At 48.2% G+C, this 23153-nt stretch overlaps 8 protein-coding genes across 8 annotated transcripts; 2 read left to right on the top strand and 6 right to left on the bottom strand.

Annotated features, from left to right (window-relative positions):
- Positions 1–989: 989 nt before the first annotated feature.
- RhiXN_00623 (WSC domain protein) lies at positions 990–2911 on the top strand (the record flags this gene model as incomplete). The annotated part of the gene is made up of 11 exons (XM_043320442.1): positions 990–1238; positions 1294–1420; positions 1471–1588; positions 1660–1683; positions 1745–1885; positions 1996–2024; positions 2079–2087; positions 2140–2447; positions 2520–2636; positions 2696–2813; positions 2871–2911. The coding sequence occupies 11 exons, from the start codon at positions 990–992 to the stop codon at positions 2909–2911; spliced, it is 1281 nt and encodes a 426-aa protein (XP_043179454.1).
- Positions 2912–3535: 624 nt separating this feature from the next.
- RhiXN_00624 (NAD(P)H:quinone oxidoreductase, type IV) lies at positions 3536–4560 on the bottom strand (the record flags this gene model as incomplete). Its single annotated transcript, XM_043320443.1, has 7 exons — positions 3536–3599; positions 3669–3970; positions 4022–4104; positions 4161–4276; positions 4337–4419; positions 4473–4489; positions 4545–4560. 7 exons carry the CDS (start codon positions 4558–4560, stop codon positions 3536–3538), a joined length of 681 nt encoding a protein of 226 aa, XP_043179455.1.
- Positions 4561–5940: 1380 nt separating this feature from the next.
- On the bottom strand, positions 5941–7352 carry RhiXN_00625 (glycoside hydrolase family 128 protein; the record flags this gene model as incomplete). The annotated part of the gene is made up of 8 exons (XM_043320444.1): positions 5941–6041; positions 6092–6190; positions 6334–6356; positions 6408–6587; positions 6638–6784; positions 6833–6901; positions 6956–7209; positions 7260–7352. The coding sequence occupies 8 exons, from the start codon at positions 7350–7352 to the stop codon at positions 5941–5943; spliced, it is 966 nt and encodes a 321-aa protein (XP_043179456.1).
- A 788-nt stretch (positions 7353–8140) lies between these two features.
- On the bottom strand, positions 8141–10674 carry RhiXN_00626 (PQ-loop repeat-containing protein 1; the record flags this gene model as incomplete). The annotated part of the gene is made up of 7 exons (XM_043320445.1): positions 8141–8638; positions 8721–8751; positions 8806–9150; positions 10015–10109; positions 10158–10217; positions 10267–10488; positions 10546–10674. 7 exons carry the CDS (start codon positions 10672–10674, stop codon positions 8141–8143), a joined length of 1380 nt encoding a protein of 459 aa, XP_043179457.1.
- A 1793-nt stretch (positions 10675–12467) lies between these two features.
- On the bottom strand, positions 12468–13225 carry RhiXN_00627 (uncharacterized protein; the record flags this gene model as incomplete). Its single annotated transcript, XM_043320446.1, has 5 exons — positions 12468–12589; positions 12646–12755; positions 12817–12988; positions 13023–13141; positions 13197–13225. 5 exons carry the CDS (start codon positions 13223–13225, stop codon positions 12468–12470), a joined length of 552 nt encoding a protein of 183 aa, XP_043179458.1.
- A 998-nt stretch (positions 13226–14223) lies between these two features.
- Positions 14224–15802, top strand: RhiXN_00628 (RNA recognition motif protein; the record flags this gene model as incomplete). Its single annotated transcript, XM_043320447.1, has 6 exons — positions 14224–14406; positions 14523–14599; positions 14670–15042; positions 15098–15242; positions 15295–15426; positions 15480–15802. 6 exons carry the CDS (start codon positions 14224–14226, stop codon positions 15800–15802), a joined length of 1233 nt encoding a protein of 410 aa, XP_043179459.1.
- Positions 15803–16520: 718 nt separating this feature from the next.
- RhiXN_00629 (major facilitator superfamily transporter) lies at positions 16521–19127 on the bottom strand (the record flags this gene model as incomplete). Its single annotated transcript, XM_043320448.1, has 18 exons — positions 16521–16590; positions 16649–16804; positions 16855–16871; positions 16925–17043; positions 17096–17144; positions 17194–17367; positions 17413–17451; positions 17495–17532; positions 17589–17646; positions 17697–17724; positions 17775–18109; positions 18168–18189; positions 18242–18307; positions 18358–18393; positions 18449–18475; positions 18532–18546; positions 18601–18685; positions 18800–19127. 18 exons carry the CDS (start codon positions 19125–19127, stop codon positions 16521–16523), a joined length of 1662 nt encoding a protein of 553 aa, XP_043179460.1.
- A 290-nt stretch (positions 19128–19417) lies between these two features.
- Positions 19418–21723, bottom strand: RhiXN_00630 (aldehyde dehydrogenase family protein; the record flags this gene model as incomplete). Its single annotated transcript, XM_043320449.1, has 15 exons — positions 19418–19533; positions 19585–19680; positions 19742–19888; positions 19943–20063; positions 20125–20242; positions 20300–20363; positions 20418–20553; positions 20579–20690; positions 20743–20771; positions 20827–20938; positions 20999–21069; positions 21121–21246; positions 21297–21433; positions 21491–21537; positions 21605–21723. The coding sequence occupies 15 exons, from the start codon at positions 21721–21723 to the stop codon at positions 19418–19420; spliced, it is 1551 nt and encodes a 516-aa protein (XP_043179461.1).
- Between the last annotated feature and the right edge of the window lie 1430 nt (positions 21724–23153).

Consider the following 23153-nt stretch of genomic DNA (forward strand, 5'->3'; position numbering starts at 1 on the left):
CATATCAGCCTTGTCTTCAGCCCCAATTCCAATCCCCCTCGCTTGCTCCCCTCTCCTTCCCCCTTCGCCACGTGCAATTGAGTACATCATATGATCGAGCACAAGCACTAGCGGATGACTTGATCTTACCCCCTGGGTATCCATGGAAATTATTGCTTTTCCAACAGAAACACCCCAAGCCTGATCCACGGCACAAGTTGGTTGTAACAAACAAACACCGCTTGATGGCGATCAGTCTGTCTCGCTAAAAGTATTGCCCCTGGTTCCTCCGCCGACCTTGGGATCTAACACACGCGAGGCTTCCAGACATTTTCCATTATAGTAGCGTGATACGCTGTCCGATTCAATTTAGCCTCTGCTTTATTAGTATTCCCGTCGAACTATGGCACGGAACTGAGAAACGGACGTGAACCGACGCATACGTTCACAGATGAGAGAGTTTCAGTCCGAATGGTCCACCTAGACTAAAATAGTGCATTTGTAAATGTGTCAAAAATATACTCATTCTCCGACAGTAGGACTCGCTTAACTAAATTACGGGAGGACGCCGGTGCTCAAACTTGCGTGTTCATATACCGGCACAATACCAAGACCGGCCCATTGCCGAATTACTATACATTCCACGCAGCAGCGATATTTTGATGGGTAAAGAATGATGGACCTGCGCAGCACTGAGCTGAGCTATATGCAACGCTTAGCTAAACAGGGGGATTATCCAACGATCTTCCTTTCTCATAATCATTAGACTGCTATTAGTCCGAAAGAAGTCCTTATGCATGGAGACAACACGTGCCAGTTCCATTAACGTGCTTCCCTTCTTTCTTGGTCGTGCGGCACCCAAAAACCGGTGACTTCCACCAAAACCAACTCAACCTTGGACTCTACCTCTCGTTTTATTTGCTCCACTCAGCGCCCTAGTCGTTCTTTCCTGACTCAAATCGCTATCTATCGCATCGCAACGCCCACTTCTTGCGCCCACTTCTTGATCAATGGTCCGCTCGATTACAAGCTTCGGCGCTGGCGCCATACTCGTTGCAACCTCCGTGTTGCCAACCTTGGTTCAAGCTGATATCCACAAACCTGTGCACCGTATTACGCGCCACGCCCATATTCGTCGTGCAACAGCAGTCCCAGCTGGTTGGGAAGCGCAAGGTTGCATCACCGATGCCGAGGCTCCCAATCGCGTTCTCTCAGATCACCACACAGATACCGGTATGAACACCGCGTCGTGTATTAAGGTTAGTTACTTGATTTAGATGATCTCTGTGTTGGGTCTTAATGAGTTGGTACCAGTCGTGTGCTGCGAATGGCTACAAGCTGGCAGGAACCCAGTTCGGCAAAGAGTGTTGGTGCGGGAACTCACTCGCTGCTGCGGGAGGTGCTGGACAATCTTCTAACGGATGTGACATGTCCTGTGCCGGTGACGCGAGCCAAGTTGTGGCGGCAATTACCACATGAATTTATTCGCAGCAATTGCTGGAAAGAATGCCACCACGACCACATCCGCGTCTTACAGCGCACCCACCTCAGGCAGCAAAAAGTACGCCATCCAGGATCGATTTGCCGGCAAGGACTTCTTCGCAGACAAGTGAGTGCATGGAGCATCGGCCTTTCCGGATCAATTTCCAACCGACTGACCCGAACAATCGCCTAATTTAGGAACTGGTGGTTCTTTAACTTCCCGTAAGTCTTTACCCTGCTCCTTTCTTTCATAGCGTACGGTCGACTTACGGGCTCCAAACAGCGACCCTACCAATGGCCAAGTTAATTACCTCAACAAAGCAGACGCCACAGCCGCAGGTTTGGCATACGTCCAGGAAGACGGGGCAGCTGTCATCAAGGTTGACAATACCACTAAGCTCGAAAAGGGCCAAGCACGCAAGTCGTGAGTCCAATATGTCGTATATGGATGATCGGGCACTAAGGTGGTATAAACACCATTTAGGGTCCGCATACAATCGAGCAAGCAATATGATGGTGGTTTGTTTGTTGCAGATTTCTTGCATATGCCTTTCGGGTGCTCAGTAAGTGTCGCCTTTGTCTTATCTTGCACGATTGTTTACCAATTACGCACCCAGGTTGGCCAGGTAAGCCAAAGCCTCGGCTCTGGTTACTTATTGACTAATACTACATTTATAGCCTACTGGACGGTTGGGGATAACTGGCCTAACAACGGAGAGATCGACATCCTCGAAAACGTTAACCTGGCGACTGCTAACCAGTACACACTCCACACCGGCCCTAACTCGACATGCACGCTTGACTCTAACCCCATCGCTAAATATAAGTCTACGTCGAATATGATGGGTAAGACCTGCGCAAGCAAGGAGGGCGACAACGCGGGATGCGGTTTCTCGGACCCAGAGGAGGCCAGCTATGGTAAAGCCTTTAACAATGCGGGTGGAGCAGTCATTGCGATGGAGTGGACAAAAACTGGCATCCGCATTGTAAGTACTCACCTGATTGTATATGTATCTCGCGAAAGTGGCGCTAATAAAGTATATACAGGGCGTTTTAAGCGCGACTCTATCCCAGCTGATCTTCAGGGCGACGCAACTAACCCCAATCCGGATTCTTGGGGTGCTCCAGTCGCCTCTTGGACGGATGCTACTTGCAACATTGCCAATGAAGTCAAGGTAAGATAAGTTTCGCGCCTGAAGTTATGTTTATACTAATAACCTTACTGAACCTATAGAAACACAACATCGTTATCAACACCACCCTCTGTGGGGGTTGGGCTGGTGATGCTTACGGCTCTTCCGGATGCCCGGGCACTTGCACCGATCAGATCATGGAGCCATCCAACTATAACGGTACGAATGTCTATCTTTGTCAAATAAAATGGTTCTCTAATCATATTTCCGTTGCAGAGGCCTATTGGGAGATCAAGTCGGTCACCGTGTACCAGTAGACAGTTCGTCCAGTATGGCGTCGTGCTACTTGCCACGCTTGATCGCTTGATACTACACTCCATGTTCTAATTTGCAATCTAGCTTGGTGGATCTGGCCACATTCTTTTTTTGCTCTCACCCTTTCAGTTTTGGGATGCCGGTGTCGGATTAATAGCTTTTGCACATCATGTATGCATCCACATAACTACATACCATCAATGCACATACATGGCCTAAGCTTTTTAGGGTATATAGTGAGACTCGTAGTTTGTTGCTCAGTCAGTTGGGAGCAGTATGATAGCCTGGTCGTATGATCCGGACCTTGTGCACCCAGTTGTTCAAGTGACTCTCACTATCTAGCATCGCCATCTCTTGAGAAGTACTGATAGACGTGAGAGTACTCACCGCAAAGACATTTTATTACAGGAATGTACGCCAAACTCGCGATTCAATCCAACGAATAATCGCTATAGATTTTGAGGCGATCGCCGGAGCCACCTTAGAGAGCTTGATTGTGAGAAATTGTATGTATAGCGCATAAACTTGCATGATGAAATTAAAGATATGGTATACATGAACACAACTACACCACACCGAATATTACCAAGTCCGAGTCGTAACCTACACGAGAGCCCCTGCTTAATCTACTTGAGAAGCTTTGCGAAGAATCCCTTGCGTGGAGGCTTGGTAGCTTTGACCGGAGTGAGTCTGCAAAGTAAAGAAACAAGAGGGTGAGCTCAGTATACGTTGTTCAACTGGAATGCGGAGCGCACCTACGCGGCAGCTTTGCCCCTCTCGTAGGTCTTGACGACCTCGGCGAAGTGCTTGCCCTGGTACTCGGCGATGGCGAGCTCATTGCTGGTTGCTTGGCGCGAACCATCCGAGCCAGCCATCGTCGCAGAGCCAAAGGGACCACCGGCCTGGACGCCCGACATGTCACCGAGGAGAGGAGACTTGTAACCGATGGGGACATAGTTGATACCGTGGTGAGCGAAGAAAGGCATGGTAGTGAGGGTGGTGGTTTCCTGACCACCGTGCTGGGTACCGGTCGAGACAAAGACAGTGGCAAACTTGCCGTGCTATTCAAAATGCGTTAATAAATCTGGAAATTCCTTAAATCATATACTAACCAAGGCCTGGGTGAACCAAAGAGAGCCGGTTGTATCGAAGAAGGCGCTGATTTGCGCGGGAGCACGTCCATAGCGGGTGGGGACTAACGAAAAACCGAATCAGTATCACATCAATAGAGCACATTATGCACACACTCACTTCCGAAGGCGAACCCATCGAATTGCTTCATATCCTCAGCAGTGATAGTAGGGATATCTGGGTTGCGTGGGGGAGCACCGAGCTTAGTGAGGACTTCAGGACTTAAAGTCTCGGGACTGAAAATCGAAGAGCACATGAGCTTTGGTGTAAAGTGTGGCCACCCAAAAGATACGTACACTTGGAAGAGAGTGACCTCAACGCCCTCGGATTCAGCACCCTTCTTGATCGACTGGGCGAGGTTGCCGATATGCCCGTAAAGCTAATTGTCGCAACAGTTAGCTCTTGGTAAATCCACATCACAAGTTAACCTACAGAGTAGTAGATGACAGCTATGCATACAGTCAGCCTCGAATTCTGTCAAGGTTGCTCAGCCCTGTCACTCACCAATCTTGACAACCATGATAAAGTTAGACGGGAGGTAGAAGGTAAGTGTAGCGGTGTATCGAGAGCGACTCGGATTAGAAGGTGAGATGGGTCTGGTCTTCAGAGGCTGTCAAGCGAGGCCTACTTAAGCCCTTGTCCGGGTGTCCGCTGGCGACCACATCGGAGTTCAGTGTCGGCGCGACCTCAGCACAACCTGAAGGGTCCTGAGCGTGAGTGAATAGGCCCGCACATAGTCGGCAAACTGTTGCTATCACCGGCTCAATTGTGCTCGGCATAGAAAGCGTCTAGTGCATAAGGTACAGTACCGAGGTGAGATTATTCGACGAGTTTGATCAAGTACTATACCAGTGTTGAACGGTGTGAGCTCACTCAAGGTCCGGAGAATCCAGTTTCGCCATAATAGCGCAGAATAGAATGCCGAGGTATGATGTAAGAGCACGACGTGCAATTTTCTCACACTACTGGGCTTGTGTTTTGGCTGCATGGGGCGCTTATTGGGCGTCTGATCGTACATAGAGAATATTATCTCCATATGAATGAGGCCCCAAACGAGCAATTGAGATTATAATGCAGATTGGACCAGCTTGGAATCTACAAATCATCGACGATAGAAGAAGAGCTGTGGGTGGGGCCTGATTAGTTGAACTTGCGTGCCGCACCCAAGATGCACTCACCCAAGTAAAACTACCACGATGCTTTCTTTACACCATTAAGTTCTCCCCTGAGTGCTTGTAGCCGTAGTTGATACTAGTTTGTTTGTTCTAGCCTTCAGTAAGATGTAACGATGAGCCATTGTTGACTTACTCGGCACAAACCAAACTTAGATATGATACCCCTCCCTCGTCCAGTTTCTGTGCATCGATTTTTTACGCTGTTCGGGCGAGTATATTTGCTAAAACTGTTTAGTTGTAGTTGTGCCTGGTAACGGATCTGAGGGGGCAGAGTTTGGTTTCGTGCAACAAAGAGATAAGCTCTTCGAGTTATTTCGGTGGCAGCAACACCTTTACGTGCGGCGATATCTCGCAGGACGCGAGCATTCATGATGACTGTCAGAAAGACTCCGATCCTGCCTGCACGTGAATGGGCGACATAAATTATCGTGAAGTCACATGACTCACATCTCGCTTTTACCTTGAGTTAAAATGACGCACATCTACTCCTGTTTAGATCCACCGCGCGGGCGGCCGAGTTTTGTGTATGCAAAGAACGGATGAACGGAGATAAATAATACAAAGGAGTTCGTTGTACATTAACTCAGATAAAGTACACAACCGAACACCCATTAAACAGAGAAAAGTTGTGAGATATATTGAAAGGAGTATCCAAAGTCTAATCCTTGTAAGACACAGTGAACAAGGCGGGTATATATCAAACAAACTAGAACGAGCCGGTTGCATTACTCGTGGTAAAGGTACCAATTACCCAGGTTGTTGGGAGTCCCGTCTTGGTTCATGAGCTGGTTGTCGGGGTTGACATTACCCATATCCTTCATGAAACCTTGAGAGCGGATTAGACAAACTCACAAAAAGCCAGTCATACCAACTTACCGAATGGGCTGTACATTGCAACACCCTCATGCTGATCGAACCAAGCACCCATGGTGTAATGGAACGTTTCGGTTTGTTGCTTGGTGCACTGAGGACCACCTGAGAAATCTTGGCAGGCATACTCCGAGATAATGAGTGGCTTGAAGGTTTTAAAAATCGTCTATTCAGAGTTAATAGATTGGGCAGCTGGGAGGGGTTAACCTACCACGTAAGCTTTGAACGACTCGATGTCCGTGCCATACCAGTGCAAGCCAATAAAATCAAACTAAAAGTTGGTGAGTCACTAATAAGAAAATGAATGTAAAAATGAATTTACCTGGCACGGTCTTCACCACAAGCATTCATCATGTCCTTAATCCACTGTTTACCGGATGGTGCCGATGTAGTAGCAGGGGAGATCAGCTTGGCACCCTTTGCCTTCAGCGGCAGAATCATGCTTTTCCACAGAGCAGCACCGTCCGCAGCACTCATGTTGGACTGGTCTCCCTGGTTTGGTCTGGGGTGTTTTAGTAGGATAATTTGGCCGAAAAAAATATAAAATCATACTCATTGAAACCCAAAATATACTCGCCAGTGACAGACTTGACTTGTTCTGTAAAGGAAGACTTTTGCTTAGTTCCCCAAAGCATCGGGAGGAAACGAATGCCGAGTTTTCCGGTGGTATCTGGATTGTAAGGACTCCAAGTGTACACGCTGTAACACAATGAGTAGACATTTCAAGTTGAATAATACCCGACTTACCCTCCAACTCGGTTCCATATGCAAACTTCTCCAAGTCGGTAGGACCGCTGGTCCAGGCCAAAAGAGCTTCTTGTTGGGATCCAGCCCGGTGCTTCCGCCGCTGCTTCCACCCCCAATGCTTACGCTGGTACTGATGGGAGCGGGAACGACAGATTGAGAGGTCGAAGCTGGCTCCGAGGTGGTAGGCTCAGGTGCTTGGGAAGTGGTGGCTCGGCGGCCTTGGTAGTAGGCTCGGGGGTTGATTCGGCTGGGGCGGAATAATAGGAAGAAGTGGTTGCCGGGGCCGGAGTGGAGCTCGACGGGGTGGCGCTGGCTGAAACCAACGTAGAGGTCTGAGGACGGCATCGTTTGGCGCGCTTTACAGGATTACGCTTGCGCTTTGCGATGGCGTCGTGACCACGGGCAACATGCGCGCGGGTTCATGTACTAGCGCGTCGGTAGGCGTCGCGATTAGAACAAGGAGGAAAATTGCGAATGTGGAATAGCCGAAAAGCGGCAGGAGGCGAGACATAACAGCCATGGCGGCGGTGGTCTATGAGAGACTGTACAGAGAGGAATTCAATGAGCGGCGGGGGGCACAAGGCGCAAGAGGTTTGGAGCGAGAGAGAAAAAGGAACTGAACGCCAGAAATAGGATCGGCAGCGACTTTACATCAAACATCGGAAGCAACCAGGCCCCTTGGTCTGTGCGTACTCATATCCGCTTCGCGCGGTTCCACCATGTGTAAGAACCTCTTTCAAATGTAGGATTTAGAATGCTGGTAACTGTCATAGTCCTGATTGATCATATGTCATGTTCACGTACTGCATAGGACTATAGGCTACTCTTGCAAATTAACGGATACGGTTGCGAGGTTCGAGGGTGGAAAACTAAACTTATGGGCTATACGGGCTCGGCAACGGTCCAGTCGGGCTTGTGTTATTCTTGGACATGCGAGCGAAGCGTGCTGCGGAGTCGCTCGACCGCCCTGTTATATTGCAAGATGGCTCAGGGCTAGTTCTTATTGAGGAAATATTAATCAAATATGTTGTTGTTTGATGCGCATATATTGTATATATGACCATGATGCAAAATAAAATCACCCAAACGCAGCAATCGAAGCGCAGACCCTAGTAACAATGAAACTATTGTCCACAATAAAAGTCAAGACAACCAGCATTTGACATGAAAGTGGAACGTGTAGAAGCCGAAAGATAGTTAATGATAGTCAAATGCAACAAGAAAAACGATATAAAAATACAGCGATCACGAGTCCATAGATATATGTGAATGGATGAATGAATGCAGGAATGAATGAATCTAGGAAACTTAAGGCTTGCTTGAAGTCTTGAGAACACGACGACTGATCGAAGAATTGGAGCTCCCCGCAGAGATGGAGCGTGAATGGGTTTTACGATGTATACGTGGGGATGAATGGGCCGGCAATTCATCCACATCGCTCATGTCTCCTCGTCGCGGAGAGCGAAACTCGGAGCTCGGCATGGTACGTAGTCCTGGCGTGCCGAACGAGTAGTTACTTGGCATCGGGGGCAGAGTTGGCAGGGCGGGAACACTTGGCGGCGTCAAGGGTGAAGGGGAGGCGGTGCCTGAAGCGACCGAGCTACGTCGGGACATTCTGAAACCGGGAGTGGTTGGAGATGGTTGGGGTGACCGCCGACGCAACAATGAAGAGATCGGGGTCGAGCTCTGAGCCGTGTCCGGGTCGAGGGTCAAATTGGCCATTGAGGGCCGTCGGCGAGACATGAGCCGTGAATTTGGCGGAGAGGAAGAACCAAGTTTTCTAGCCGAACTCTCTTCGTGGACAGACTAAGGGCCAAATATCAGATAAAAAATTTATTTGTCGCCATGTGCCTTGGACTTACGTGAATTGGCGGCATATCTAGCGAACTAATACTTCCACGTCGAACAAACGGTCCGTTCTGTGTAACTTTTAGTCAATTTGCGGCACCTCAGAAAAGGTGCCTGGTACTCACGGTCTCTGCACCGTATGGTGCATATCGGGTTCCCCGACTCCGAAAGAAGGACCCAATGAGCGAACCTTAACAGAATCGGGAGCATCAATGACGATCGCAGGTGAGCTGCCAAGTGAGTGTTCTCGAGATGGAGGCGAGGATCGTGCGCATTCAATAGTATTAGGGCTACTAGAAGAACTTCTCAAAGAGGGAGGTGACCCATGACGTTGCGGGGGAGAGCCTTTCTCATCCAGACCCAGGGATGCCAAAAGCTCAATAAATGTAGGGAGTGTCGTCATGTTGACAAGACTAGCTTGAGGAACGGAAGAGGTGAAATGGCGAAAGGAAAAACCAATACCAACAGCGCTGCGGAGAAAGCCAATAGACTGGCTTGGACGCTGCAGCTCTTACGAGGGGCAGGGGTTGTGTCTGAGGGCGATCATTAGTGATGGCACTTTAAAGCGCAGGATCGAACTCTGGATGTGTTGTCACGGAAAACGGCGTATCCACTGGGGAACGACAAAGTGGGGCGGTCTCCTTTCAAAGCGGATGCAACCTCGATGCGGACTGTGCATATTCACAGATGGGTGACTTTTCGTCTGTTGGCTGGCATGGTTACAGCCGAGCCTAAATCGCACAGCTGTTGCTACGTTACCGTTACTCATAGCATGTCCATTCGAACTTCCTCTAGCGTTTTATTAACTCTGTCCTATCAATCGTTACACAAAGCGCACAGGCCGTGGTTAAGTCCTAGATCGTGCTTGAATCGCACCTGTCAGGTCCCGACGCCGCGCGCAGTTCCCCCACTGAAAACGTGGTATACCATAGCAACGGGGGCAACACGCGCATCACGATCTTTGCCCCGAGTTCAATCAAACACGCTCTCTTGTGATGCACCGAACAGGACCTCCAGGGAAAGTGACCGCCAGGGGAGCACACGTATTAAGACCGAAAGAATATAGATCTATTATAGCACGTTACATGTATATATGCGTGTCTATATTGGCCCCCTAACTTATCGCAACAAAGGTCGCGATTCTCCGGCTGCGACTTCAGTGTCATGCGGACTGTTGTCATGACTTGTTGAGCGGTTCGTTGCATATAGGATATAGTGTTGGGAGATGAACAGAAGACCAAAACCCAAAGACAGCATGGATAGGCCGCTACCAATAAACAACTAGCTTCAGGAACAGGAGGTTGCGATAAATAAGATAATGGTAGTGGACGCACAATTTGACTGGGTTGCCGGTAATAGATGACCAATCATCCAGTGCAAATGAATCTATCAGAAGTTGCAATAGTGACAATACTCCACCAGTGAAATCCTAGTAATATGTGTTAATGAGCGCATGTATGTTATATGATCCACGCACCAAGACCACGTTTCCTATGCTCCATCCTTCGGTAGATTTCCGGTTAAAGTTTGAAAAGGCCTGAGATATAATTATGGTAGAAGTCAGGTTTGATAAGTGTTGTACATACCTGAGGGATGTACTTTGCAATGCTCACGTAGAGCTTAAACGTGCCAAGATGGTAAAGAACGTCAATCAAACGAGCTTGGTGAATTGCCACCCTTCCGAGATCAGTCCCAATGAATATCACCATAAATGCGATTGTAACTCCGTTAAAGGTCGATAATGTTTGCCCGGGACCTCGGTGGTAGTAAAAAGTTTGAGACCAGGTAACTAGTGTTAATGCTAAGGCCTAGGTATCAGTGTAAGAGGCGAATGCATGGTACAAACGAGGTTTAGCGAAATTCACATGAATCGCAAATGCAATATCGTTCAATTGGACTGAGTTGTCATAACCGTTATGCCTTTGCCGGTACTCCTCCCGAACTTCCTCGTTAAAATAGAAATTAGTTGTATAGATTGCGTAACTACGTTGCATGGTAAGATCGCAGTCTGAGGTTAAGTGGGTCGTGTAGCTACCTAGCAAATCCAACGACATTGAGTGACACAAAGTCAATAGATAGTCCTTCAACACTTCATCATGCGGAATTTATGAGATTCTAATTGGATCGGTTTCATCAGATCGAAACATTACCTTTTGCGACGGATATTAAGAAACACTTGAGGATAGAACGATACCGTCCACGAGATAAAGTATAACCATCCTAGAGACTAAGGATTCACTCTTTCAGTGTTTCCGAAGTGGCGTCACAGCTGAAAAACCACATACTTGGGAGACGATTGCTCTAATAGATTCAATCATTAAATAGGGGATAGATCTAGCTAGGTGTGTATTGTTTCAAAGCGCGCGGAAGATCGGTCACTGTCGTGTGGCGGATGTGTAGAAATGTAGCACGGGAAAGAGAGGCTCTAAACAAGTATTTCGGTGTCTTGGACCGCCGAGGTAGTGGTGGTTATTGCTATCCGTTATTGCTGTCTCGTGCCCCCGCGGAGATGTTTGAACACCCGGGCCATGTATGGCGCCATACCTCTGTCATCCTCTCTCATTCCTCACGGTACATGCCCGGCTGAAGTGATTCGTAAGCAGCTTAAACCGAACGAGGCATGCTCACGTGCTGTGCTGCTTCCGGTCTTCGGCACAAACAACTTGTTTTTTTCCTTGCCACTAGACTTTGCCTCGATAGACAGGATGGACAATCAATACAATAATGGAATAGCTATATCACAAACCCACAATAGAGGAGAAATGGACTACCTCTGTGCTGGTAAGTTGACGTTTCTACCTTTCAAATTCTTTTTTGTCACCTTGCCAACTTTTCATGGTAGACTGTGGTGCAAAAAACGAGATACGACCCAGGGAGCCTATTCGGTGCAAGGAATGCGGACACCGCATAATGTACAAGAAGCGTACCACTCGTAGTGAGTACGCCTTCTATGCGAAATAGTTTGCGTAAATGACCGCCTTGGGTAAAAGTTGTACAATTTGAGGCTAGGTAACGCGTCCTCGGATTGATGTATCTAGTGCGCAGGGGGATCGATCGGACCAGAGGTGCCACCAGGAAAAATATTTCGATGTATCACATGTGCAATATATGGCCAAGTCGAGTTCTGCCGCCGGGTTCCACTTGACTTGCCTCACCAAGATCCATTTTGACGTCCCATCGCCTTGATAACGTAGATGATCGGCCAATCGATGTTCTATGTACTATCTTCTGCGGATCTTGCTGGGAATTCATCTCGTTTTTATTGCTTATTTTGTGGGATCCAGCCTCGTGCACTCGCTTCCGATACCCGACAAAGTGCACGACGCTCTTGACGATTGGTTAACTTGTCTAGATCTCTGGACATCATTTAATTTAGCCGCTGGCTGTGTGATGATTCCAGCCTGGCGCATCTATCTAGTGTCCGACCATCGCATCACCAACGAGTTTCAAACATTTTATGGATTTTCCCCGTCCTCTTGAGGGGGGGGGGGTATCACGGCAATCTACAATTCCACCCGACTGGTCCATCGTGTTATGGTTTGAACGGCTTGCTCATTGTCTGCCGAACTCGTGAGTAAGGGTGCCATTTGCTAAGTGATTTGGTTTTCATCGTCGAATTGACCCCGTGCGCCCACCCGGAGGCTCGTTGACACGCAGTTGATGTAGCACGTTGGAATGTATTAATGAAAATATCATGACATTAATGCACAAACAGCAGCCACAGCTTCAGTAATATGGGTTCATTGGGGAGGGAAGTGTGCTGAAACAAAGTGAATCGAGGTGGACTTTACCAGAAGCCTTTCTCTCTTCGCCAAATCTGTAGCCATAGTGTGACCACCAACTCGTCGAAGATGGCGAAGCCACCAGAAGTCATTGTCAAGGTTTGTGACTCGTTCGACCATCTGCCGACTTTTTCATGTGGCATTATTATCAATGACAAACATTTGTGGGACGATAATACGTACCAACTCGTCGCCAAGAATCCACGCAAACAAAGTCTAGCTCCTGCATCCCTGCGTCGCTCCCTTTCTTCCACTTGTACTCGTTGCCCTTGTTAGACTTGAATCTGCGCGAGCTGTGCCGCTCAGTGTTAGCTGTCGAAAGCCAGACGATATTTTCTAAACAAGACCACTCACCGACTTGTAGGCTTATTCTTCCTGTGCAACGCATTCATCTGGACCTGACGCTCCCCAAAGTATACCGACCCAGCACGTTCGGAGCTGGGGTACCAGTCAAGACGTCCAGCTTCCTCGAACCTTCCGGTGTGATGGTTAAAGCGGAAGAAGTAGGTGACGAATATGGTGTCTGCTGGAGGTGTCTCAAACTACAGATGAACTGTCACGATCATGGCTCTGTAGCGTGTTGGGGAACGGAGGACGTGCCTGAAACTCCTTCACTTCTCCCGATTCTCTAGTCGATGTCAATTCTGCGTTGCGTAAGTCTTCTGGGTTGGGCCACGCCCTACAAGTATATGGCTAAGAGTGTGAACGATGTATTGGGTAGTACGTGGCCTTACCATTTCAACACTAGGTCTCCAGAACTCATCCTTGGTGGGATGGGTTGGACAAGAGATTAGGGAGGGTGCTGAAACCGGGAAGGCTTATAAGTACAGAGCATGTCACCCCCTATCCTAATCTTGATATGCGCCAGAATTTCTCGACCAAAGTAGTGCCATGCGCGGGGCTTCAACCATCTTGGTTTTCTTTGCAAGGAAGTTCAGAAGCTAATTGTCCCCACATCGCGAATGGGGGGCCAGTCCCGGTTGGTTGGGACACTGGGCACAAAGATGGCAATGTAGAAAAGCTACTTGAATAGTCGTAAGCAAGTAGCATCAATACTATAGCTCTTTGTTGGGGGCTCTGCACGGAATGTGCCGGAGTATGTCCTGCACTGAGGGCGTGCGGACCTAAAAATTATAATCATATCCAGGGTCAACGGGATCAAGACAATCTTCTAAGTGGATGGAGGGGCCGATATATCTATTTGGGCCGAAGCATGGACTGAAACAACGACGCCTGTGGCGGTAAATCGAATATCGAAGCAAATTAAACAAGTAATCTCATATGGGCTACCAGAGCCAAATCTGGCGATCTGGTTCTGGAATCTAGAGCCACTATCTCAAAGCTTTGGACCACCGCGTTACACATCTGAAACAGGTTACGGTTACGCGGCTTAATCCCAGAATGACATTTATGATACAGTTGGACGGGAGACCCCAATATATAGGATCGATTGTTCACATAAAAAAGCCGACCACCTGGTATAGATTACGTTGGCAGCGTAAAAAAGCGGAACTGTGGTGTATAAAGTGTTAGGATTAGTCCAGGATGATGTCAACAGGAATCTCCGGGGTCCACATGGGGTGACTGAGGCCTCCGCCTTTTTAGCTACGGCCCCAAGGATCAGGACTTTTCTCCTAACCACGTCGTCAATCCACTTGGTTCACTGTTCGCAACTGCTCTTATAAACTTTCTACGCGTGAGTTAGGAGTAGGAATGATGATTGAGATATACTGACGCGCTTGTTTCAGCAACCTGCTCGCCATGTCCTCTGTCGCCGCTCCCCCACCAGTCAACGCCGTGCCTACCACAAACGGCGTGACGAGCGAAGCAACTGCAGCTACCACCAACAACGCTGGGACTGCAGCTGGCGCGACCACCCCCGCGGCTGCCCCTGCTGCTGACAGCAAGCCTACCCCAGCCAGCCCCGAGGAGACGGGACACAAGGTACATGCTCCTTCCCTTTCACGCGTACATCACTCTACGATCCCATTTTCACTATGCCCTGAGAATGTTCCGAGTCTCCAATCGCGTTGCTAACGCGTCTTTTTCTACACATCTAGGTGTTTGCCGGCAACCTCGCCTATGCCACCACCGACGAAGGTCTCAAAAAGTTCTTCGAATCATTCTCCAATGATATGTGCGTACTCTGTAAAATTTATATAGCATACATGCGCCACATTGGACTAATTCGGCAATTTTGGTTATAGAGTATCTTCCGAGGTCATCCATCGTGGATCCCGCCCAGCTGGTTATGGGTTTGTCACGTTCAAGACACTCGGGGCAGCTGAGAAGGCTGTCACAGATCTCAACGACAAGGAACTTGAAGGTCGCCCTATTATTGTACAACTCGCCAAGCCTGCCTCAGAGAAAGAAAAGGAGAGGAACGAGCGCAGGTCCAAGCGACGTGCCACCGGTCGCCGCAATGCGCGCGCTCCGCCTGGTGAGGTAACCGAGGCCGAGGCAGAAGGCCAAGCTGAGGAATCAAAGCCCGGTCTTGTCGAAAAGGCTGAAAATGCGGTTGAAGGAGCTGCTGCCGCCGTGGGCGATGCTCTCAAGCCCAAGAAGAAGAAGAAGTGGGGTGTAGGTCGATTTTAGGTCGATTTCTTCCCCATCATTGATCCTTATCCCGTTACAGCGCAAGGGCAAGGGCAAAAAGGGACCAACTACATCTAGCGATGCTGTCGCCGAAGGTGAACAAACCACTGAAACCCCAGCTGGTGAACCATCCGCCGCTGGAGCTGATGCCGTTAACGGAGCTGCCGACTCTGCCCCCAAGGCAAGTATCTGAATAATGCACTCTAATACAACCAAATTAACATGTTCTTTAGAAAGCCAAGAAGCCTAGGACACCCAGGGCCCCACGCCCTCCGCGCCCCGCAGGTGAACAACCAGAAGGCCAGCCAAGTAAGAACATGCTGTTTGTGGCCAATCTTGCCTTTTCGGTCGACGACGCTCGCTTGAAGCGTGAGTTATGGCGCATTTAGATCTAAGATATTTCAGCTTATATTTAATTCCAGAGATCTTCACGGATGCCGGTATCAATGTTGTATCCGCTCGAGTCGTTACGCGTCGTTGGGGAGCTCGTCGTTCGAAAGGTTTTGGGTTTGTTGATGTCGGCAACGAGGAGGAACAGAAAAAGGCGCTTGCCCATTTCGCGCCTGTTGAGTCTGGGGATGGGTCGGCTCCTGCTGGCGGAAAGGAAATCGACGGTCGCCAGATTGCTGTCAAGGTTGCAGTCGACGCACCAAAGAGGGAGGCTGGTGAGACGGACGCGGATGCCGCTGCTAACTCTGCGGAGAAGAATGACACCACTCCTGAGACCACTGTCGTCGCGCACTGATAGGTCGTTTTTTTTTACATGGCTGTTGTTCGACTCTGTTTTGATGAATGCGATGCCTATCACGCGAGACTATTTAACCCAAAAATACACTATTTCTTTATTCGGGATATTTCCAAATTGCGAGATGTGTGATTATCTAAGGGTGTGGAAACTTGGAGATAACCACGTTCGGGCGACGCTTACTGATGCTCTTGAGTGTCTCCTCTTGGTTGGTATGTTCAAAAGAAACTTGCATCGTTATTATGTCCTAAGACCGGATGCGTTACTGTGACCCTATAGTAAATATGCCAGCCCGGTCTATCCGATTCCGCATATCCCCAACTCAACGCCGCTCATTGGTTTCGTCTCTCTTCGGACTCACGTTCTTTGGCTCGATTGTAACGGTCGCTGCCTCCAGCGTGCTTCCATGTCCGGCTAGAAGTACACGAGTACGGCTTGCTGATTCTATGGAGACCACCCCTGGGGAACCCAGCCAACAACGGGTGACCATAGAAAAGAGACAGCGAAGGTGGATTGAGGAGAAATACCCTAGTGTTTGACCTAAATACTGCACCGGTAAGCACATTTTTACGCTTATTTCGGTTGATTCTCATCCTGCAGTTAGTGCGACATAAATACGATTGTGACTGGCGCATAGTGCCAGAACTGATACTACTCCAATGCTCTGCTCCGTGGCAAGATTCAAGTATCTACAACGAAGGGAATAGAAAACAACTTTTTAGGCAGCTACCCTCCCATTTCTCTCCCTCCTGAGCCTCTCCTGTTGCTCCTGTTCCTCATGAGAACCCCTGCGAAGAAATTGGCCATCAAAATCATAAAGCAGTGCCAATTGGAAAATGGACTGACGGTAATGGGTTCTCTTCGATAGGCAAGCAACTGAGCATAAGAACGAAAGCGAGAACGACTTGGCAGGTGAAAACAGTTGTGAGTGCACGTTGATATGATTGTATTGCGACCACCCTCAAAGGTGGGTCAAGCGTGGGGATGATCGCGGTCGAATGTCTGATCAAACGTGTCAGTTGTACAAAATGAGGTTTTGTTGTGTTCCGAACCTGATACTTTGGATGATCTACAATCATATATTCAGACTTTCCACGCGGCAAACGGGTGATGAGGACTCACCTTTTCTGCATCCGGCCCTTGTATACCTTTTCTAAGGGAGCTTACGAGGACAGCCTGGACCAGGGCTCCGCTGAGACTTACTCCAAGAACTTGACCAGTAGTCCTAAATAAATATGATACTTTATCAAAGGGTTAGAAAATCCAATGGGTTCCCAGCCAAATTGAACTCACTACCAGTCGCGACAGCATAATCTTTTTTGTCTACACTTGCAATAAGAGCCTGGTAAAATGTAAGAATTCAGCAATCAGTGTCATAGCAAACCTCTTACATAAGAGTTGAAGTGATGAGGGAACTCATGCCGAACCCTCCAAATGCAATATCGAGCCAAAGGTGCAAATGGTGCGTAGACTCGTTCCAAGAAGAGATCAAGGCGGCTGATAACAAAGCTCCAGCTGCTGAAGCAATCGTCAACCAGTACAGTTTTCCGGTTCTTCGCATCATCCTACGAGATCATTAGGCGATACTCAGACAAATGAACAAGGATAACTTGCCACCCAGCAAAGACGCTACCACACGAGACAGCTATCTATACGTAAAGCAAGTTTAGACGATCACTTTCAACCACGTACAAGGACTAAACCAACCGCATTAGGCAATAAATGAAGACCTGAGAGGGTTTGACATTAACATGTAGAGCGTAGTCACGAATACTTGCGCACGCACCTGATTCGCTAGCAGAATTAAGCCGTACTGCTGAAAAGTACAGCGGAACATTGTATAACTGGATAATATGATCAGAATCTGGCTCACCCACGGTTGGGCCACACATACCATTGAGAATGCATAGCAACTCATGCAGCTACGCAGATAAACGTGAGCATAGGATTGGGACAACTCAAACCAACTTACAAATTCGAAACTGCGACAAAAAACGGCGTCCTCATCGTGAGCAGTCTCATCGGCATTACCGGTTCGGGTGCCCATTTCGCCTCCACAAGGACAAACACGACCGCAAAGACAGCACTCAAGCACAACAGGCTGACAACGATGGGGCTACTCCACTTGAGATCCTCCCCGGTTTTGAGGGACAATCCAAGGAGTAACGATCCGACGCAGACCACTAACGTAAATGAACCAGCATAGTCAATACGTGCGAGTTTCTGGCGCGCAGTTTGTTTGGTTTCGGGTAGTTTGATGTTAACTTTGAAAGTGATAACGATTGCAGACAGCACAAGAATGGGTATCTAAAGTTGGGGAAATTAATGCGTGGAATGCATGGGTGGGAACATTGTAAGTACACACCTGAATAAGGAATGCTGTGCGCCTAAGCGATGGACATCAACAACACGTAGCGAATCTCAAGTTCTGAAGCTCACCATCCGAAAGTATCGTTTATCCATCCGCCTACTGGACCTCCAATCCCGGAACCCAATCCAAACAAACTTGTCCAAGTGAGTCGGGACCGATTTTCGAAGATTGAGATTAAACCTACATATTGGCAAGTCCTTGATACAGACCACGCTGCTTCCTGCCAGACTTACATTTCAACGGCGTATTCAGAAGTCAAGAATGCTCTCACGTACAATGGAATAATATCCGTGACTGAAATACTGGAAACTGCGGTGAGGCATAAGACATCTGTTGGTCGGCGCAATAACACAAGTACCGACCTGTCATAACGCTGAAACAAACACTGTCAATTTGTGACTGGAGAGTCGCTCATTTATCCACTCACCCTCCGCCACCCATGCCAGCGACTGCACGCGCAAAAATCAAGAATTCCATAGAAGTAGCTATTCCACACAACAGTGTGCCAATTCCTAATATGATTATATCAGAAACCTGGCCGCTATACGGTTACGGGAAAAACATGCCGAATAATGACAGAGCAAGCAGCATAGCTCCTTTGCGTCCCATGATGTCACTCAACCGACCATAGAGGGGAGTAAAACAGCACACGCTAAGCAAGTAGGAGGTTCCTAGATAAGAAGCCTGATGTGACTTTTGAAAATAAGACCCGATAGGTGAGACAAGCGTTGCAACGATAGTGGTGTCCAGAGCTCCAAGGAAAACGGCGGACCATAGACCACCAAGAATCCAAAGCAAGTCGGTTCCAGAGGGGCTATTAATAGCGCTCGGTTTGACTATGGATGGTGTTGACGTGCCCGACGAGCTGGCTGTGCCATATTCTTGTACGATTGGTGTCCCACCGTCGTTTTTTGTTAGCAAAGCTTGGCGCTCATCCACTGGTGTGTTAGACATTCTGGCCCACTGGTGGGCACTTTGATCAGTAAGAGGATTTGGGCGTTAGCACGTCGCTCAGACCAATGTGGGAGTGAGAGCAGGCGCGAGGTAGTTGGCTGACTCATGGTCACCGATATTTATACCAGGGAGGTGCCAATTGCCAACCAAACTTCTTTTAACCCCGATCGCTCATGTGTCTTATCGTTTGTGCAATCGGTCCCTGCTTCGATCGGCAAGCCGTCCGAATAAAGTTTCATTAATTCATTCGATTAATTAAACAGTTATTTTGAAGGTCATTTTTTCAATATTTAAAAGGGCCAGCCCATCTTCTCTCCAAAATTCCAGTGAACAGCCTTGACATTGGTATATTCCTTGAGGGCATAGCTGCCTAATTCCCTACCGATACCACTCTGTTTGTATCCGCCTTTCAAATAACTCGTTAGCAGGTACGGGTAAGTCGAAATAAGGCGCTCACCAAATGGCACATTATTGTGTAGGATGTTATATTGATTCACCCAAACCGTACCAGCATTAAGGGCATTGACAACACGGTGAATCTGATTAGCATCGTCTAGAAAATATTGAATGTCAGTTCGAATATGCAAGGTTGCCATATAAGATGTGGGATTTACTGGAGTGGAGCCCGGCGCCAAGTCCGTAGGTAGTATCGTTTGCAAGGGCAATGACCTCTTCTTCGGTGTCAAATTTGGACACGCTCAAGACTGGACCGAATATTTCTTCTTGGACGATCTTCATGTTCGAAGTAGTGTCGGCAAAAACTAGACCAAAACAATTAATAAGCAATCCTAGAGAATGACAAAAAAGGCACTGACTCGTGGGTTTAACAAAGTATCCTTTTCCCTCCCATTTTTGGGCCCCGGTTACCACACGAGCGCCCTCGGATTTACCCTTCTCGATGTACGACCAAACCTTGTCGCGTTGTGTTTGAGAAACCTACATATGTAATGAATAATGATGAGTGTATATAGAACGCTCTAAAACCATGAAACCCCACGATTGGACCACCAGATACACCTTCCTTGAACCCGTCGCCTGTAACTTTCTCAAACTCTGCAGCGTTCTTGGCCAGGAGTTCGAGGAATTTTTCATAGATTGAGGAGTGTACGTAGACTCTGTAAGATTATTGTATGAGCATGTGGTGATATGCTTCATTAAAACAGCGTTCTTACCGGGATCCTGCGGTACAGTCCTGACCTTGATTGTAGAAGATACCAAGCGAAGCCCAGTTGGCCGCTGAACCGCCAGATTAGAGGGCTCCGTTTTCAACGTGGATAAAGCCACATTTACCTTGTTCTAGATCTGCACTTGGGAACACGATGTTCGGTGATTTTCCACCCAATTCGAGAGTAACTTTTTTAAGGTTAGAGGCCGCCGCTGCGGCCAGGATCTTACGCCCGGTAACCGTCGATCCAGTGAATGCGATCTAAATAACGTTAAGCATAGCATACGACGAAGTGATGAAACCTACGCCTTGCCTTATCGACGTCGAGGTGTTCCGACAGAGCAGCTCCTCCCACAGGTCCTAGAGATGGAACACAGTTAAGAACGCCAGCTGGAAAGCTAGACGAAAAGGGTTAGAGAAGCATCAGTTAGGACCTGCAAAGTAGACTACCCAGCCTCAACAATTAGTTCACAGAGTTTCTGGTAAAGTCGCCAAGTAAGTTAAATAGGAACACAGAGTGGGAGACTAACTTACCAGCGCAGTAAGTGGGGTGAGCTCGCTGGGTTTCATCACAATGGTACAGCCGCATGCGAGCGCTGGAGCCGTTTTCCATGCCCACATCATGATAGGGTAGTTCCATGGAATACTATACGTGTTCCCGTAAACATATTGTTGGGTCGTAAGCGACTTATTTATGGTCACTCACATTTGTCCGCAGACTCCTATCGGCTCATGTCGGGTATATGCCATCTTAGTATCATCGTTGACTTCGATCGTCTGCGATCTCCACTTAGTTTAAGGCACAGAAAGAAGTAAACCAGCCATCACCTGTCCGTGATTTTTGTCGGCCCATCCAGCGTAGTACCGCAAGCATCCTACGCTCTCCACGATGTCTCCATCACGGGCTACAGCGACGGGTTTTCCATTATCCAGCGACTCCAACTCTGCCAGAGACTTTTGATCGTGTTAGACGCCCTATAATCGCACATATACACTCGTATTACCTGCGCATCACGCTCTATGAGATCAGCCAGCTTGTGAAGCAACGCGCTCCTCTGAGTTCCGGGTACATGTTTCCCCCATGTTGTGTCGAATGCCTTGCGAGCAGCTTGTACAGCAATATCAACGTCCTTGGCGGAAGCTATAAGGAACTGCATTAAACCAGAGCAACATTTCCATCTCGAACAACTGCGCTTACCCGCTTGTACTGTGCAAATTGTTTCTTCAGTGCTCGGATTGACGGTGCTTCAAATCATGCGAGTATGTGTTTAATGCTCGGGAATAAATTAGCTTTATGTAAGCATGGGCTCACACGATCGTATCTCCCGTCACACTGGGAACGAATTCGTTGTTGATAAACAGACCAGTGGGGATAGTAAGTTTTTTGCCTGAGGGAAGCGACACTTCTACACTGAGCGGAGAGTTGGCCATGGTCGAAAAGTTTACCCGGTTGGGTGCGAGATTGTGGAGCAAGCTATATGGTCGTCTGAAGAGTACAGTGTACGTTCTCCTTCGAGGAAGCCCAGGTTTAAATAGACTGAAGGAATGGCGCATGACGAGTGGCTAGTTGAGGAACGTTGGCTAAGCTGGAATCATGGCTAAGATAATGAGATGTTGTAGCCGAGACGTGGATGAACAAATCTGGATAATCAATGGCAGTCACCGTTCCTGTGCGATCGCTATCCACCATCCGAAGTTCAGAAGCCATCGCATAGATATACGTCCGTTCAAATACTGCCTCGAACAATCACTTATTTAATTACAAGTGTGTCATGATTATAACAAGTTATCAGTCACGTGTAATCGCTTCGCATATGCGCTCCAGTGCCCTGGTCCAGAATGACTAGTCGAACTACTGGTCGCCTACCTTTGGGATCTCTCCTCCGCCATACATTCCAGCCACGCCGAAAACAATATCTTATCTTTACCCGCGGGATACGATTAGTTAGACCGATGAGTCAATCTCGACCTGACCAACCAAAAGGCGAAGACTTGTCCCAAGTAGATTCCCGGAACGCAGTTTTGAGAGTACGTGCGTTACTTGCCCAGTGCAAATCCGAGGAACAGGAGCAGAACGGATGGGATGCTGCATGGCATGTTTAATGTCCAGGAATTACTTGAGAGATAAAACACTAATTGTGGTTTATGCAAGGCAAGAAGGTGTGACCCCATGGGATGCTGGGGTGCCGCAGCCACCACTGCGACAGGTATTTGAGACAAATATTTGGAGCGATCTAGGGATGATAAGGTCTGGGAGAGCTCTGGTTCCAGGGTGCGGAAGAGTGAGTCATCTAATTTAGCTACCAGTCAATTTTGGTTAACTGAACCAGTCCGCTAGGGATACGACACAATTTATCTAGCGTCTCAAGGTTATCATGTCATTGGCGCGGATATTTCTGCCACTGCGGTCAGTGAGGCACAAAAGTAAGTGAAGTTTATCACTACTAAGGAATACATTGCTCCAAGTCCTTTAGATACCTCTTGTCGCAACCTGATGCAGAAAATATCAATGTCCGATTTCAAGTACTTGATTTTTTTCAAAGTCCCTCACTGACGGAGGAGCCGTTTGATCTTGTATATGACTACACGTAGTAGTTTGTCTCTATTACTGTGTTGGTAGTAATTAAACTACTGGCCCTAGTTTCTTTTGTGCTATCCCACCAGAGCTCCGAAAGTCTTGGGGTCAGCGCATGACAGAAATTGTCAGACCTGGCGGATATCTTATCGCGCTCATGTATCCGATAGATCCGGGTCGTAGGCGGAATGATGGGCCACCTTTTCCCGTAGATTTCGATGCCTATTCCGCTGTACTTAAGGAATCATGGGATAATGTCGTGAATGTAGCACCCACTACGAGCCGA

The sequence above is a fragment of the Rhizoctonia solani genome, chromosome 4 (genome assembly GCF_016906535.1).
Source record: "Rhizoctonia solani chromosome 4, complete sequence".
NCBI classification, from domain to species: Eukaryota; Fungi; Basidiomycota; class Agaricomycetes; order Cantharellales; family Ceratobasidiaceae; genus Rhizoctonia; species Rhizoctonia solani.